General features: G+C 39.5%; 1 protein-coding gene and 1 long non-coding RNA gene across 2 annotated transcripts; both read left to right on the forward strand.

The window, feature by feature from the left end:
- The first annotated feature begins 4,326 nt into the window (after window positions 1–4,326).
- LOC142518511 (uncharacterized) lies at window positions 4,327–5,439 on the forward strand. Its single transcript, XR_012813561.1, has 3 exons — window positions 4,327–4,588; window positions 4,683–4,706; window positions 4,954–5,439. It is a non-coding gene; the product is annotated as an uncharacterized LOC142518511 (long non-coding RNA).
- An 830-nt stretch (window positions 5,440–6,269) lies between these two features.
- On the forward strand, window positions 6,270–9,892 carry LOC142506837 (uncharacterized). The gene is made up of 5 exons (XM_075619481.1): window positions 6,270–6,663; window positions 6,766–7,209; window positions 7,300–8,084; window positions 8,340–8,525; window positions 9,206–9,892. The coding sequence occupies exons 1-5, from the start codon at window positions 6,270–6,272 to the stop codon at window positions 9,890–9,892; spliced, it is 2,496 nt and encodes an 831-aa protein (XP_075475596.1).
- The last annotated feature ends 5,459 nt before the right edge of the window (window positions 9,893–15,351 follow it).

The raw sequence follows: 15,351 nt of genomic DNA on the forward strand, positions 1-15,351 counted from the left end.
AAAACAGTGGGAGTGAAAATTTATGAAGTAAAAGTCCATACTTTATATCTTACAAAATATTTTAAAATAGTCATTAAAATTTATCTGTTTTACTTTTTCGTACAAATTTGGCAATGTCTTTGATTCGCAACCCATTATCTGCAATACTCGACAAACACATATTAACAGGATCTAATTACCTCAATTGGCTAAGAGATCTGAAAATAGTCTTGAATTCGGAAAGGATAGCGTATATACTTACTGAGTAGCCCCCTGTTGAGGCTCCGACTAGCTGCACTCCTGAGGAATTTCAGACTTACAAGGATTGGTGTGACCATGACTTGCGAGCGACGAGCTGCAGAGGCGTTTTGAGGATGCAAAGAATTCTGCTGACATTCATTTGCATCTCAAGGAGCTCTTTGGCGAGCAAACACAGCCTCTTAGGCATGCTACCGTCCAGGAGCTAATCACTTTACGCTTGTGAGATGGAGCTTCGGTCCATGAGCATGGCCAAGAGATGATTGGGCTCGTGGATAAGCTCGTTGGCATGAATATTACGTTGCCTTCGGAGTTGACCACCGATGTGTTGCTCTTGTCACTGCCTAGCTCATTTGATACTTTTGTGGTGAATTTCAACATGAACAAGCAAGAGCCTACCCTTGAGGAGTTGGTGAACATGATTGTTACGTTTGAAGCCACCATCAAGAAAGAGAAGTTGGTTCTTTATGTGGGCTCTTCATCTGGCACGAAGACTGGTCCACCTGGGAAGAGAAAGAAGCGTTCTTTCCAACATCCCAAGAAGAACGTGCCCTTGAAGTGGCAAACTCCGAATCCCATTGTGGCAGCCACACCAATAAAGGCTGACAAGACTGTTGATGTTTGTCATCACTGCAAGAAGCCTGGACATTGGAGGCGTAACTGCAGAGAATATCTTGCCCAAAAGGGTTCTGGAAATGGTATGTTCTATATTGAAGTAAACATTTCAATTAACTCTACTTCTTGGGTATTGGATACCGGATGTGGCTCACGTCTCTGTAATGATTTGCAGGTGATGGGAAGAAGTAGGAAACTTAGGGAAGGTGAGACCTTCTTAAGGATGGGCAATGGAGCAAGAGTTGCTGCCAAGGCCGCATGAGATGTTTACTTGCTTTTGAACAATGATTTTTAGTTGATTTTAAGAGATGTTTTGTTTGTACCTGATTTGGTGAAAAACATTGTTTCCATTTCTATGCTTGATAAAGATGGATATTCTTGTTTATTTAGCAAAGGTGTTTGTAACATTTACAAAAATGAATGTTTGATTGGTACTGGAGAACTTGAAAACGATCTCTATAACTTAAAATTGAAAGATATTCCACTAAACAATGTCCAAGCAATAACAACAACAAACAAGCGAAAGCAAGATATTCTTAATATGGCACAATTATGGCATGCTCGATTAGGACATTTTTCCCTAAGAAGGATGAACAAGCTAGTGGGAGTGGACATATTTAATATGTGTGATATTAATTCTCTCTCAACTTGTGAATCATGTCTAAAAGGAAATATGACCAAAATTCCCTTTAAGGGCCATGTGAAGCGAGCCAAAGGGTTATTGGATTTGATCCATACCGATGTATGCGGTCCGCTTAGCATCACCACTAAGCATGGACATGCCTACTTCATCACCTTTACCGATGACTTTTCGAGGTATGGGTATGTGTATTTGATGAAATACAAGTCTGAATCTTTTGAAAGGTTCAAAGAATTCAGAAGTGAAGTAGAGAAACAGTTGGGACGAAGCATCAAGTCACTTCGATTGGATCGAGGTGCTGAATACTTGAGTGCCGAGTTCCAAGAGTATCTTAGGGAGAATGAGATTTTCTCGCAGTGGACTCCGCCTGCTACACTACAGTTGAATGGTGTTTCGGAGCATCATAACCGTTCTTTGATGGACATGGTTCGGTCTATGATGTGGTTCACGGAGTTGCCACCATCTTTTTGGGGATATGCGCTTGAGACAGTGGCACTGTTGTTGAACAATGTCCATTCAAAGGCAGTTGATAAAACACCATATGAGATATGGATGGGTAAGCCTCTCAAATATTCTTATCTTAGAATATGGAGATGCCCTGCTTATGTGAAGCAGATAGTGAGAGATAAATTGGATAGTCGATCACTTTGTGGGATATCCAAGGAATTCAGTTGGATATTATTTCTATCATCCCCAAGAAACAAAGGTGTTTGTTTCTAGGAATGCAACTTTTTTGGAAAAGGAATTTTTATTGGATAGAAAATGGGAGATGATAGAACTTGAGAGGTTCGAGAGACACCCACAATTGAAGAACCCACACCCAAAGAGCCAAGAGAGGAGATACAAGCTCCTAGAAGACCCGAGAGAGTCTCGAAACCACCTATGAGTTATGGTCTACTTCTTGAAGAAGGCCACGATGAGCCTAACCATGTATGTGATCCAAGGACCTTCAAGGAAGCGTTATCTGATGCTGATTCATCCAAGTGTCTTGAAGCAATGGAATCTGAGATGAATTCCATGCATTCGAACCAAGTGTGGAATCTTGTGGATCCACCTGAGGGAACTGTTCCCATAGGGTGTAAATGGATTTACAAGAGGAAACTTGGGCGGATGGGAAGGTATTGACCTTCAAGGCACGATTGGTAGTAAAAGGATATTCTCAAAGGCAAGGAGTTGACTTTGAGGAAACCTTTTCTCCAGTTGCAATGTTCAAGTCTATAAGGATATTGCTAGCCATGGCTGCATGGTATGACTATGAGATATGACAAATGGATGTCAAGACATCCTTTCTTAATGGGGATATTAAGGAAGAAATTTACATGTCTCAACCTGAAGGGTTTACATACATCGGAAGTGAGCATATGGTATGCAAACTGCAAAGATCTATTTATGGTCTAAAGCAGACATCTAGGAATTGGAACCTCAGATTCGATAGTACAATCAAACAGTTTGGTTTTAATAAGAATCCTGAAGAACCCTGTGTGTATAAGAAGGTCAGTGGGAGTGCTGTGACATTCCTGGTGCTTTATGTTGATGACATTCTACTAATTGAGAATGATGTACTACTCATTGGGAATGATGTAGGGATGTTGCAATCAACTAAAATATGGTTAGCGAGTAAGTTCTCGATATAGGACTTGGATGAAGCATCTTTTGTATTGGTAATACAGATCTATAGAGGTAGATCGAGAAGATTGCTTGGTCTCACCCAGTCCACATACATTGATACCATCGTGAAGCGGTTCTCGATAGATGAGTCCAAGAGAGGACATCTACCAATGTGTCATGGCGTGTCCCTATCCAAGTCTATGTCTCTGAAGACTGGTGCAGAGATAGCGATGATGACACGCATTCCGTATGCATCCGCAATTGGTAGTATCATGTATGTGATGATATCTACACGTTCTGACGTGGCTTATGCACTAAGTATGGTGAGTAGATATCAATCGAACCATCGTCTTCCACACTGGAAAGCTGTGAAAGACATCCTCAAGTATTTGAGAAGGACCAATAAGTTGTTCTTGGTCTATGGGGGTGGAGAACTGAAATTAGAAGGCTATACCGAATCTAGCTTCCAAAGCGATATCGATGACTCGAAGTCAACCTCTGGGTTCGTATTCATGCTCAATGGTGCTGCTGTCTCTTGGAAGAGTTCCAAGCAAGACAGTACTGCGGATTCCACCATAGAGGCCGAATACATTGCTGCATCAGCTGCAGCAAAGGAGGCTGTTTGGATAAGGAATTTCGTCCAAGAGTTGGGCATCATTCCTAATGGAGTTCCTCATGTCCCGGTGTTTTGTGACAACACGGGATCTATAGCTCAAGCGAAGGAGCTAAGGTCTCATAAGAAATCCAAACACGTATTGAGAAAGTACCACGTCCTCCGAGAGATTGTGGAAAGAGGAAAAGTGTCGATTGACAAAGTCGGCTACACAGATAATGTTGCTGATCCACTAACTAAGCCTTTACCTGGACCATTATTCGAGAAGCATCACGAATCGATGGGTTTGAATCATATGGGTAGTTGGCTCTAGTGCAAGTGGGAGATTGTTAGAGTAGGTGCCCGTCGAGCCAAGTGTTGGCCGAGGGTTCATGTTGAAACTCTGTGTCAGAGCCCAAACTAAAACCCCAAGCCCAGCCCATTTAGTAATAAGTAAAATAATTAAAAAAAAGGATAAACGTGAATTCTTTCTCTCTCCGTCTTCATCTCCACCGAAAGCTTCCTCCAAGCCCAGCCCATTTAGTAATAAGTAAAATAATTAAAAAAAAGGATAAACGTGAATTCTTTCTCTCTCCTTCTTCATCTCCACCGAAAGCTTCCTCTTTCTTTTTCTATTTCAATTTTGAATCTTTGACCGTCGATTGTGGCCGCACCGGTGATCGAAAAATTCAAGTAAATATACGGTTGGAAAGCTCTCGACGTAAGCTTTCCGTTGATACCACTTTTGATAGGAAAAATCGAGATTCTCGAAAACTCGTCGGAAACCCGTCGCCCGTTTTTTCATTAAATCGTCGTCGTACGTCGCCGGAGTTCGGAAATTGATTAAGTGATTTTGTTCTTTGGGTCATAAGCTTCGTTTTGATATATATATTGAGGTATAACTTATGATTCCAGAATTTGTTTAAGAGTTGCTCCATTTTTGGTTAAATTTGAGATCAATATTGATATTGATTATATTTTTGGATGTAGGTACAAAATTTGAGTTGATTCGAGGTATTGAACAAATTTCAGAATATTTAACAAGGGATTTTTGAATTAATGAGATGAATAAATCGAGTATCAGGTAGTTCGATGCTTTGCGACGAATTAAAATAGAAATGATTTATTTTAGGCATTTTAGTCGAATATTGGAATTTTAGGAATTTAAAATGCCTAAATAGTTGAAATTGGATTTTTGATGAATTTAAATGGTTGTGGAATATTTTTTTATGATAATAAGACCATTTAAATTAATATTCAGGTGATTTGTCTGAGTTGGCATTTCCAGGACTTTCTTGAGGATTTAAGATATTTTGTGGTAAATTAAGTCAGTTGAGGTACGTACGAACTGTTTTCATTACGATGTCTATTATGACGTGAGACGACGTTGAGTATTTTGTACTGAGTTGTGGCGTGCTTTATGTGCTTCTGTGAATACGTGATGGCATTCATGCATTTATTTGAGTTGATACTATTAGTGCATAGCATTTCGAGCCATGACTCCATTGATTGCTATTGATATTGATATTGATCTATCGAGTCGTTGCGTCATCAATGGAGCGGGTGGGTAGGATTAGCACTCCTAATGACTTGTATGAGGGCTGAGCGGGTAGCTCCCATACCCTCGATGCTACGTGCATGGATGAGTGGCGAATTGATGTTGCGTTGCTACGTTCCTGGCACGGGTGGCCACTGTTGCTGTTGTTGATGCGATTCATTTGGACTCCGTTTGGTATCCATTATCGGTTGTTACCTTTCACGCATTGCATTACATTGCATTACATCGCATTTACTTGATTTTATTTCATCTCAGTTATATTTATCGTAATATTACTGGTTCATCGTACTGGGGCCCGACCCCTCGTTTCTTTTTATGCTGTGGTTATTTTTGATGCCATAGCAGGTTATCAAGGAGGATTTGACGCGTCTGTTGGAGGGTCAGGTAGCTGTGCCCAGTAGTTGGATTGTGATTGAGAGTTCCCAGATATTATATTATGGAGTCATACTTTTGCCAGGGAATGCCATGTGTAGCTGTACTGTTATTTTTACGATGTTTTGGATTGTTGTTGTGTGAGCGAGCCTTGTCGGCTCTGTATATGCTAGTCCTGGCCAGTGCGGCTATAGGGTTGTGAATTGATGTTATGACTTTATTTCGAGTATAGAAATGTTGTTTGTGTTGTTTGGAAATTTTTGGGATATCCTACTTACCGGGAGGTCATGCCGAAATTTCTATTGGCCCAAAGGAAAATTTTTAATCGCTTTCGCTATTTACATTAACAAATCCTGGTTGTCTTGTCATTAAACGTTAATCAGGAGCACGTGCCCCCCACAGTTGGTATCAGGGCGTAACTGGGATATGCTCGAATTAGAGTCTAGGGCACTTGAATCTAGACACAAATAACATGATTATGCATGTGTTTGACTATTTGCTCTTATTTGAATTATTTTGTGTGATTTGCTTGAATTTACCTGCGTTGGAACGACTAGCTGATTAGGCATGGTATGTAGTTTAGAAATTGCCTATAACTTTCTTTTACCTGTTATCTGCCTGTGAATTTAATCCTCGTGTCTTGTAGAATGGCACCTGGAGGAAGAGATAGAAAAGGAAAAGAAATTGCGCAGGAATCTGAGGCGCAAAATGTTCGAGGACTTGCAGATATCATTAAAGTTAGACGTGGTCGACCTCGAGGACAAGTTGCTCAAAATGTTGAAGAAGAAGTGAACCAAGAACCTCCTCGACCTGAAAGACCTGGAGCTAGACAGGTAGCGATTGAGCAAGAAGTGGAACAGCTGACACAGAAAGTTGGAGGAATGCAGTTAATAATTTCTCAGTTCCAAGAATTACGTCCTCCAAAATTCTTTGGCAACGAGAGCGGAGAAAAAGCGGTAGGCTGGCTGAAAAGTATAAATCATCTATTTAATTTGTTGGAGTATTCCCAAGATATTAAATTGAAGCTTGCCATCTACCAACGTAAAGACCGAGCACAACTCTGGTGGGAAGCCACAGAGGAAGCAATGAAGGACTCTAGTGAAATTATTACTTGAGATGCTTTTCGTGCTCACTTTACCCAAGAATATGTACCACCATCATATGATGCTGCTAAAGAAGAAGAGTTCAATCAATTGGTGCAGGGCAACAAATCAGTGGTGGAATATGCTTCACAGTTTTCTGCTCTTTTGCCTTATGTTCCACATGTTGCTAGGAATGATCAGGCTAAACTATCACGTTTTCTGCACGGGTTGCAGCGGATTGTTCATACTTTGGTAATGACTGGATCGCCTAATACATATATTCAAGCAGTGGAAAAGGCGAAGAAAATTGAAGCAAGTTCGCTCAGAGGAGACCCACAGCCAGGTCCATCATCTGTTTCTCAGGGATCTGGGAGTAGTATGTCGATGCCAGTGGATTTACCTCCATATCAGCCTGTACGGTCATACCAACAACCCAAACAGCAGAGGTACAAGGCAAAAGGAAAGCAATTCAAGAAAAAATCTCAATCCAGCTCTTCCAGTTCAGGTAGCGCATGAGGGAGAGGTTCTGTTGGGTCTTCTAGCACTATGCATTGTGACTGATGTGGTGGTCGACATTTTAGCGCACAATGTGTAGGAGTTCAGGGGACTTGTCATAACTGTAGTCAGGTTGGACAATACGCCAGGGTATGTCCTAATGCAGGGAGACAGCAGTTCCAGCCACAGCAGTTTGGTCAAGTTCCCCTTGGACCAATCTTTAGACCATATGCTCCGACCCAATTATTTCAGCAGTCTAGTTACCCACCTCCTAGAGGTCCTATTCAGCAGCCATTTCCAAGGCCACAACAAGCCCAAGTCCATGCTTTGACTCAGGACCAGGCTCAGGATGCACCAGGAGGAGTAATTGCAGGTATTTGTTATGTTTTTGACTATCCTGTACGCATATTGATAGACACAGGAGCATCTCATTCATTTTTATCTCCTGCATTTGTTGATGAGCATGAGATTGCTACTATTCTTTTGTTGGATACTGTGTCAGTTGCTACTCCTGTCGGTGTATATTTGATGTCCCGTGAGATAGTTTTGAACTATGTGATTAGATTTGAGGGTAATATTATGATAACAAATCTAATCAAATTAGCCATGACTGATTTTGACTGTATTTTGGTTATGGATGTGTTGACGAATTATCGAGCCACTGTGGATTGTTTCCATGGAGTTGTCAGATTTAGACCGTATTATGGCAGCAAATGGAATTTTTATGGTTTTGATTCACAGTCTCGAATTCCATTAGTATCTGCAATAGAAATGTTCAGGTTGTTGTCAATTGGCAATGAAGGATTTTTTATATATGCTCTTGATGCAACACGGGAAGAACGATTGAAAGTTTCAGACATTCTCGTTGTCAAGGATTTTTCAGATGTATTTCCTTATGAGATTCCAAGCTTTCCACCTCAAAGGGAAATAGATCATAGCATTGAATTGATGCCAGAGACAAATCCTATTTCTAGAGCACCATATCGTTTAGCCCCGACAGAGTTGAAAGAACTCAAAGAACAGCTTCAGGATTTACTGGAAAAAGGCTATATCAGACCCAGTATGTCACCCTGGGGAGCTCCAGTATTGTTCGTATAGAAGAAATATGGAACGATGAGAATGTGCATCGATTATCGGCAGTTGAATCGGGCTACTTTAAAGAATAAATATCCTCTGCCGCGTATTGATGACTTGTTTGATCAGTTGCAGGGTACTTCTGTGTATTCTAAGATTGATCTTTGTTCCGGATATCATCAGCTTATAGTCCGAGAGGAAGATGTTCCTAAGACAGCATTTCGGACACGTTACGGACACTATGAATTCCTGGTAGTGCCGTTTGGTTTGACTAATGCTCCAGCGGTTTTTATGGATTTAATGAATCGTGTATTCCGGGAATTCATAGATAAATTTGTTATCGTTTTCATTGATGACATCTTGATTTATTCCAAGTCACAGAAAGAGCACAAGGAACATTTGAAATTAGTTCTCCAAACACTTAGAGAAGCGCAATTGTATGCCAAATTTTCTAAGTGTGAGTTTTGGTTGGACAGAGTTTTATTTTTAGGCCACGTTATATCTGCACAAGGAGTATCTGTTGATCCTAGTAAAGTTGAAACTGTTATCAATTGGCCTAAACCAACCAATTGTCTGAGATTCGAAGCTTTTTGGGATTAGCTGGTTATTATAGGCGTTTCATTGAGGGATTTTCTAGAATAGCTAGGCCTATGACCCAGTTGACACAGAAAGATCGACGTTTTGTATGGACTACAGAATGTGAGTCTAGTTTCTGGACTTTAAAAGAAAAGTTGACCACATCTCCAGTGCTAGCTTTGCCTTCAGGCTCAGGTGGATTTGTTGTCTGTACAGATGCTTCTCTAAATGGACTGGGTTGTGTTTTGATGCAAAATGGACGAGTGATTGCGTATGCATCTCGTCAGTTGAAACCACATGAAACTCGATATCCAGTTCATGATTTGGAGTTAGCTGCCATTGTATTTGCATTAAAGATATGGCGTCATTATCCTTACGGAGAAAAATTTGTGATTTATTCTGATCACAAGAGTTTGAAGTATCTTTTCACACAGTCTGACTTGAATATGAGACAGTGTGGATGGTTGGAATTGCTTAAGGACTTTGATTGTGAGATTCAGTACCAACCAAGGCGAATGAATCAAGTTGCAGATGCTCTGAGCAGAAAGGTTCAGCCTAAAATGTTGGCATCTTTGACTATTTCAAAGGTTCACGAGCATTTGGAAACTTCAGAATGGACTTATCACTCTAAAGGCGACTACTTTATAGTTTCATCTATTCAAGTTGAACCACAAAATGTTTCTAAAATTAAAGCAGCACAGAGAACTGATCCACATGTTCATAAATTGAAAGAATTGACTCAGACAGGTCAATCAGACAAGTTCAGTGTTGTTTCAGATGGATGTCTGCGCTATAATGGTAGACTCGTGGTTCCAAATTTGATAGACTTAAAAGAAGCTATACTTCGAGAAGCTCATTGTAGTCGACACAGTGTTCATCCTGAAATCAGAAAGATGTATCATATCTTGAAATCCCATTACTTGTGGGAAGGTATGAAGAAAGTGATTTCTGACTTTGTGGCTAAATGTTTGACGTGCCAACAGGTTAAAGCTGAGAGAATGAGACCTGGTGGTATGTTACATAGTCTTGAAGTGACACACTGAAATTGGGAGCACATTGCTATGGATTTTGTGACACACCTACCTCGTTCTAATCGTGGCTGTGATGCAATTTGGGTGATTGTGGATAGATTGTCTAAATCAGCCCATTTTATTCTTTATGATCGTACTTGTACTTATAAAAAAATGGCAAAAATGTACATTGATCATAGAGTGAGATTGCATGGTGTGCCTGTAACCATAGTATCAGATCGTGATCCCAGGTTTGCTTCGATGTTTTGGGGTAGTTTGCAATCAGCATTGGGTTCAAAGTTTGCAATGAGCACTGCATATCACCCACAGACAGATGGTCAGTCAAAGAGGACCATTCAGACACTCGAGGACATGTTGCGAGCAGTCGTGATGGATTTTAGTGGTGGTTGGCAGGAATCATTGTCACTTGTTGAATTTTCTTACAATAACAGCTTCCAAGCAACCATCGGGATGGCACCATTTGAAGCTCTATACGGCAGAAAATGTAGATCTCCGATATGCTGGGAAGATATAGGAGAACGACAGATGTCAATGCTAGAATTTATACAAGAAATGAAAGAAAAGGTTGAAATGATAAGGAAAAGAATGAAAGCAGCTAAGGATCGTCAAGCCAGTTATGCTAATAAAAGGCGTAGGCCTTTAGAATTTCAGGTTGGCGATCAGGTTTTCTTGAAAGTATCACTGTTTCGTGGTACTATGAGATTTGGGCGCAAAGGGAAGCTAGCTCCGCGTTATATTGGTCCATATGCGATTGTTGAGAGGATTGACACTTTGGCTTATCGTTTGGACTTCCCACAGAGTTTGTCTGCGATACATGATGTGTTTCATGTATCTATGTTACGAAAGTATGAGCCAGATCCATCTCATGTCTTGAGGACTAATGAGGTGGAGTTGGACAGTTCCCTTAGCTATGTTGAACATCCAGTGCAAATTCTTGATCGTAAAGAAGCAACTCAGGAATAAGACGATTCCACTGGTTATGGTGCAGTGGAGTAAACATGGGAGAGAAGAAGCTACATGGGAATTAGAGGCTAAGATGCGTCAGGAATGGCCTCATTTGTTTGAAAATGTAATAAGTTATTCCATGTATTCTGATTTTCCTATGTACTATCAGTGGTAAATATTTAAAACCACTTTTGTATAAATGTTGATTTTGAGGACGAAATCTTTTATTAGTAGGGGAGAATGTGAGAACCCAAACTAAGACCCCAAGCCCAGCCCATTTAGTAATAAGTAAAATAATTTTAAAAAAAAGGATAAACGTGAATTCTTTCTCTCTCCGTCTTCATCTCCACCGAAAGCTTCCTCTATCTTTTTCTTTTTCAATTTCGAATCTTTGACCGTCGATTGTGGCCGCACCGGTGATCGAAAAATTCAAGTAAATATACGGTTGGAAAGCTCTCGACGTAAGCTTTCCGTTGATACCACTTTTGATAGGAAAAATCGAGATTCTCAAAATCCCGTCGGAAACCCGTCGCCCGTTTCTTCGTTAAATCGTCTCCGTACGTCGCCGGAGTTCGGAAATTGATTAAGAAATTTTGTTCTTTGGGTCAGAAGCTTCGTTTTGATATATATATATTGAGGTATAACTTATGATTCCAGAATTTCTTTAAGGGTTGCTCCATTTTTGGTTAAATTTGATATCAATATTGATATTGATTATATTTTTGGATGTATGTACAAACTTTGAGTTGATTCGAGGTATTTAACAAATTTCAGAATATTTAACAAGGGATTTTTGAATTAGTGAGATGAATAAATCGAGTATCAGCTAGTTCGATGTTTTCGACGAATTAAAATAGAAATGATTTATTTTAGGCATTTTAGTCGAATATTGGAATTTTAGGAATTTAAAATGCCTAAATAGTTGAAATTAGATTTTGGATGAATTTAAATGGTTGTGGAATATTTTTTTATGATAATAAGACCATTTAAATTAATATTCAGGTGATTTGTCTGAGTTGGCATTTCCAGGACTTTCTTGAGGATTTAAGATATTTTGTGGTAAATTAAGTCAGTTGAGGTACGTACGAACTGTTTTCATTACGACGTCTATTATGACATGAGATGACGTTGAGTATTTTGTAATGAGTTGTGGCGTGCTTTACGTGCTTCTATGAATACGTGATGGCATTCATGCATTTATTTGAGTTGATACTATTAGTGCATAGCATTTCGAGCCATGACTCCATTGATTGCTATTGATATTGATATTGATCTATCGAGTTGTTGCGTCATCAATGGGAGCGGGTGGGTAGGATTAGCACTCTTAATGACTTGCATGAGGGCTGAGCGGGTAGCTCCCGTACCCTCGATGCTACGTGCATGGATGAGTGACGACTTGATGTTGCGTTGCTACGTTCCTGGCACGGGTGGCCACTGTTGCTGTTGTTGATGCGATTCATTTGGACTCCGTTTGGTATCCGTTATCGGTTGTTACCTTTCACGCATTGCATTACATTGCATTGCATCGCATTTTACTTGATTTTATTTCATGTCAGTTATCTTTGTCGTAATATTACTGGTTCGTCGTACAAGGGTCCGACCCCTCGTTTTTTTTATGCCGTGGTTGTTTTTGATGCCATAGCAGGTTATCCAGGAGGATTTGACGCGTCTGGTGGAGCGTCAGGTAGCGGTGCCCAGTAGTTGGATTGTGATTGAGAGTTCCCAGATATTATATTATGGAGTCATAGTTTTGCCAGAAAATGCCCTATGTAGCTGTACTGTTATTTTACGATATTTTAGATTGTTGTTGTGTGAGCGAGCCTTGTCGGCTCTGTATATGCTAGTCCTGGCAGTGCGGCTGTAGGGTTTTGAATTGATGTTATGATTTTATTTCGAGTATATAAATGTAGTTTGTGTTGTTTGGAAATTTTTGGGATGTCCTACTTACGGGGAGGTCATGCCGAAATTTCTATTGGCCCAAAGGAAAATTTTTAATCGATTTCGCTGTTTACATTAACAAATCTTGGTTGTCTGGTCATTAAACGTTAATCAGGAACACAGGCCCCCACACTATGTATAAACAATCTTTATTTTAATAATATTTGAAATTATTGTTTTGGCACATCTTTATCTGTATATTCACGCTAGTTGCATAGATAAAGTCTTTGAGTATACAAATAGTAGAAATAATATGAGATGCTAATATGATGAGTATCATGAAACTCTTATTTGCAATACTGTATATTCTAAATAGTTCCTAGTCGATTCAGCCGCCGCTAAGAAGGATATAGGCCGCTCGAGTTCGAGACTAGTATCTACGATGTGAGTACCATGTTTCATTGGTAGGGGATATTGTGATGTCCGAGCATGCAGATAGGTGCTCCTTGTAGAGTGCACTGAACAACCCTCCAAAAAGGACTTTTCAAGTGGTTCTCACTTATCGAGTGGAAAAGTCCTAGTTTATGGTTGTACACTATTAGTCCTTATGACCCGGGACAACATTGAGACTCTATATGCAAGCATTGCACTTTGACTTGTTTACCGACTCATATGGGCTCATCAGGTGGCAGGATTGAGTGTTTTGTCGAAACATATAGGAGTCGATGTATTGTAGTTGGAGATTCACCGCTTACCTTCGGGTATGGATATCCTATGTGTATGTAGTTTGAAATCTTTGATTAAAGTATGGTGGTAATTATGAAAGGGGTTTCATAGATTACACCATCGATGCAACTACGACATGACACATAGTATCGATTCTTTGACAGCTCTCGATATACCAATAGTTGTCGAATCGGTCGGGATATATGAGTTGAAGGGACCGTACTGTACGCTAACCATAATTAAATGGTTCTTGCAGGCACTATCATTTGATACCTAGGGAATCATGTAAGCGATGCTGCTATCCGTTTAACATGATTGGTTGGGTACTATCAGACTTGAGTTCTGACGTTCTTATTATCAAGGAGTTGATAAATAAGAATTGAGCAATTGGGGTATGCTCATATAAGGACATGTTTAGTCCCAAATCATATGGAGATGTGAACCCACGGCTAGTTGTATCAATGAACCATCGAGGGCCACACAAGTGCTAACTTTCTAGATCTTGTTGAGAAGTAAAAATAGTTCAATGTGTTGAACGGCTTATAAAGGAGTTTATAAGCGCAAAGAAAAATAGAAGTATGACTTCTATAAGGAGAATATAACTTTTAATTTATGGAAGTGTTTCTAAATTAAAAGTTGGCCAAACAAATAATGTATTTGAAAATTTTGATTTTCATAAACATTATTATGGACTAAATTAAATTAATTCAAGTGTTGAATTAATTAAACACTAGTGGGCCTAGTAGTGTCCAAAATAATTAAATTAATTCCAGTGTTGAATTAATTAAATAATATTGGACCTTGTAGAGCCCAATTAGAGATAATTATTAAACTAGTGGGCTTAAGTAAAATCAAGTAAAGTTTAAATGGTCTCAAATGTGTTTGAGACATTTAAATAAAAAGTCCATGGGCCTTGTAATTGTTACAAGCCCAAGTAGAAAGCATGCGAGGGAACTCTCAATCACAATCCAACTCTCAATCACAATCGTAAATGACCAGACAACCAAGATTTGTTAATGTAAACAGCGAAAGCGATTAAAAATTTTCCTTTTTGCCAATAGAAATTTCGGCATGACCTCCCCGTAAGTAGGACATCCCAAAAATTTCCAAACAACACAAACAAAATTCTTGTTTGCTGGAATGAGGGGTGAATTTTCACTGGTTATGGTGCAGTGGAGTAAACATGGGAGAGAAGAAGCTACATGAGAATTAGAGGCTAAGATGCGTCAGGAATGGCCTCATTTGTTTGAAAATGTAATAAATTATTCCACGTATTCTGATTTTCCTATGTACTATCAGTGGTAAATATTTATAAACCACTTTTGTATAAATGTTGATTTTGAGGACGAAATCTTTTATTAGTAGGGGAGAATGTGAGAGCCCAAACTAAGACCCCAAGCCCAGCCCATTTAGTAATAAGTAAAATAATTTTAAAAAAAAGGATAAACGTGAATTCTTTCTCTCTCCGTCTTCATCTCCACCGAAAACTTCCTCTATCTTTTTCTTTTTCAATTTCGAATCTTTGACCGTCGATTGTGGCCGCACCGGTGATCGAAAAATTCAAGTAAATATACGGTTGGAAAGCTCTCGACGTAAGCTTTCCGTTGATACCACTTTTGATAGGAAAAATCGAGATTCTCAAAATCCCGTCGGAAACCCGTCGCCCGTTTCTTCGTTAAACCGTCTCCGTACGTCGCCGGAGTTCGGAAATTGATTAAGGAATTTTGTTCTTTCGGTCAGAAGCTTCGTTTTGATATATATATTGAGGTATAACTTATGATTCCAGAATTTCTTTAAGGGTTGCTCCATTTTTGGTTAAATTTGATATCAATATTGATATTGATTATATTTTTGGATGTATGTACAAACTTTGAGTTGATTCGAGGTATTTAACAAATTTCAGAATATTTAACAAGGGATTT

This window comes from Primulina tabacum, chromosome 1, assembly GCF_025594145.1.
Source record: "Primulina tabacum isolate GXHZ01 chromosome 1, ASM2559414v2, whole genome shotgun sequence".
Classification (NCBI taxonomy): domain Eukaryota; kingdom Viridiplantae; phylum Streptophyta; class Magnoliopsida; order Lamiales; family Gesneriaceae; genus Primulina; species Primulina tabacum.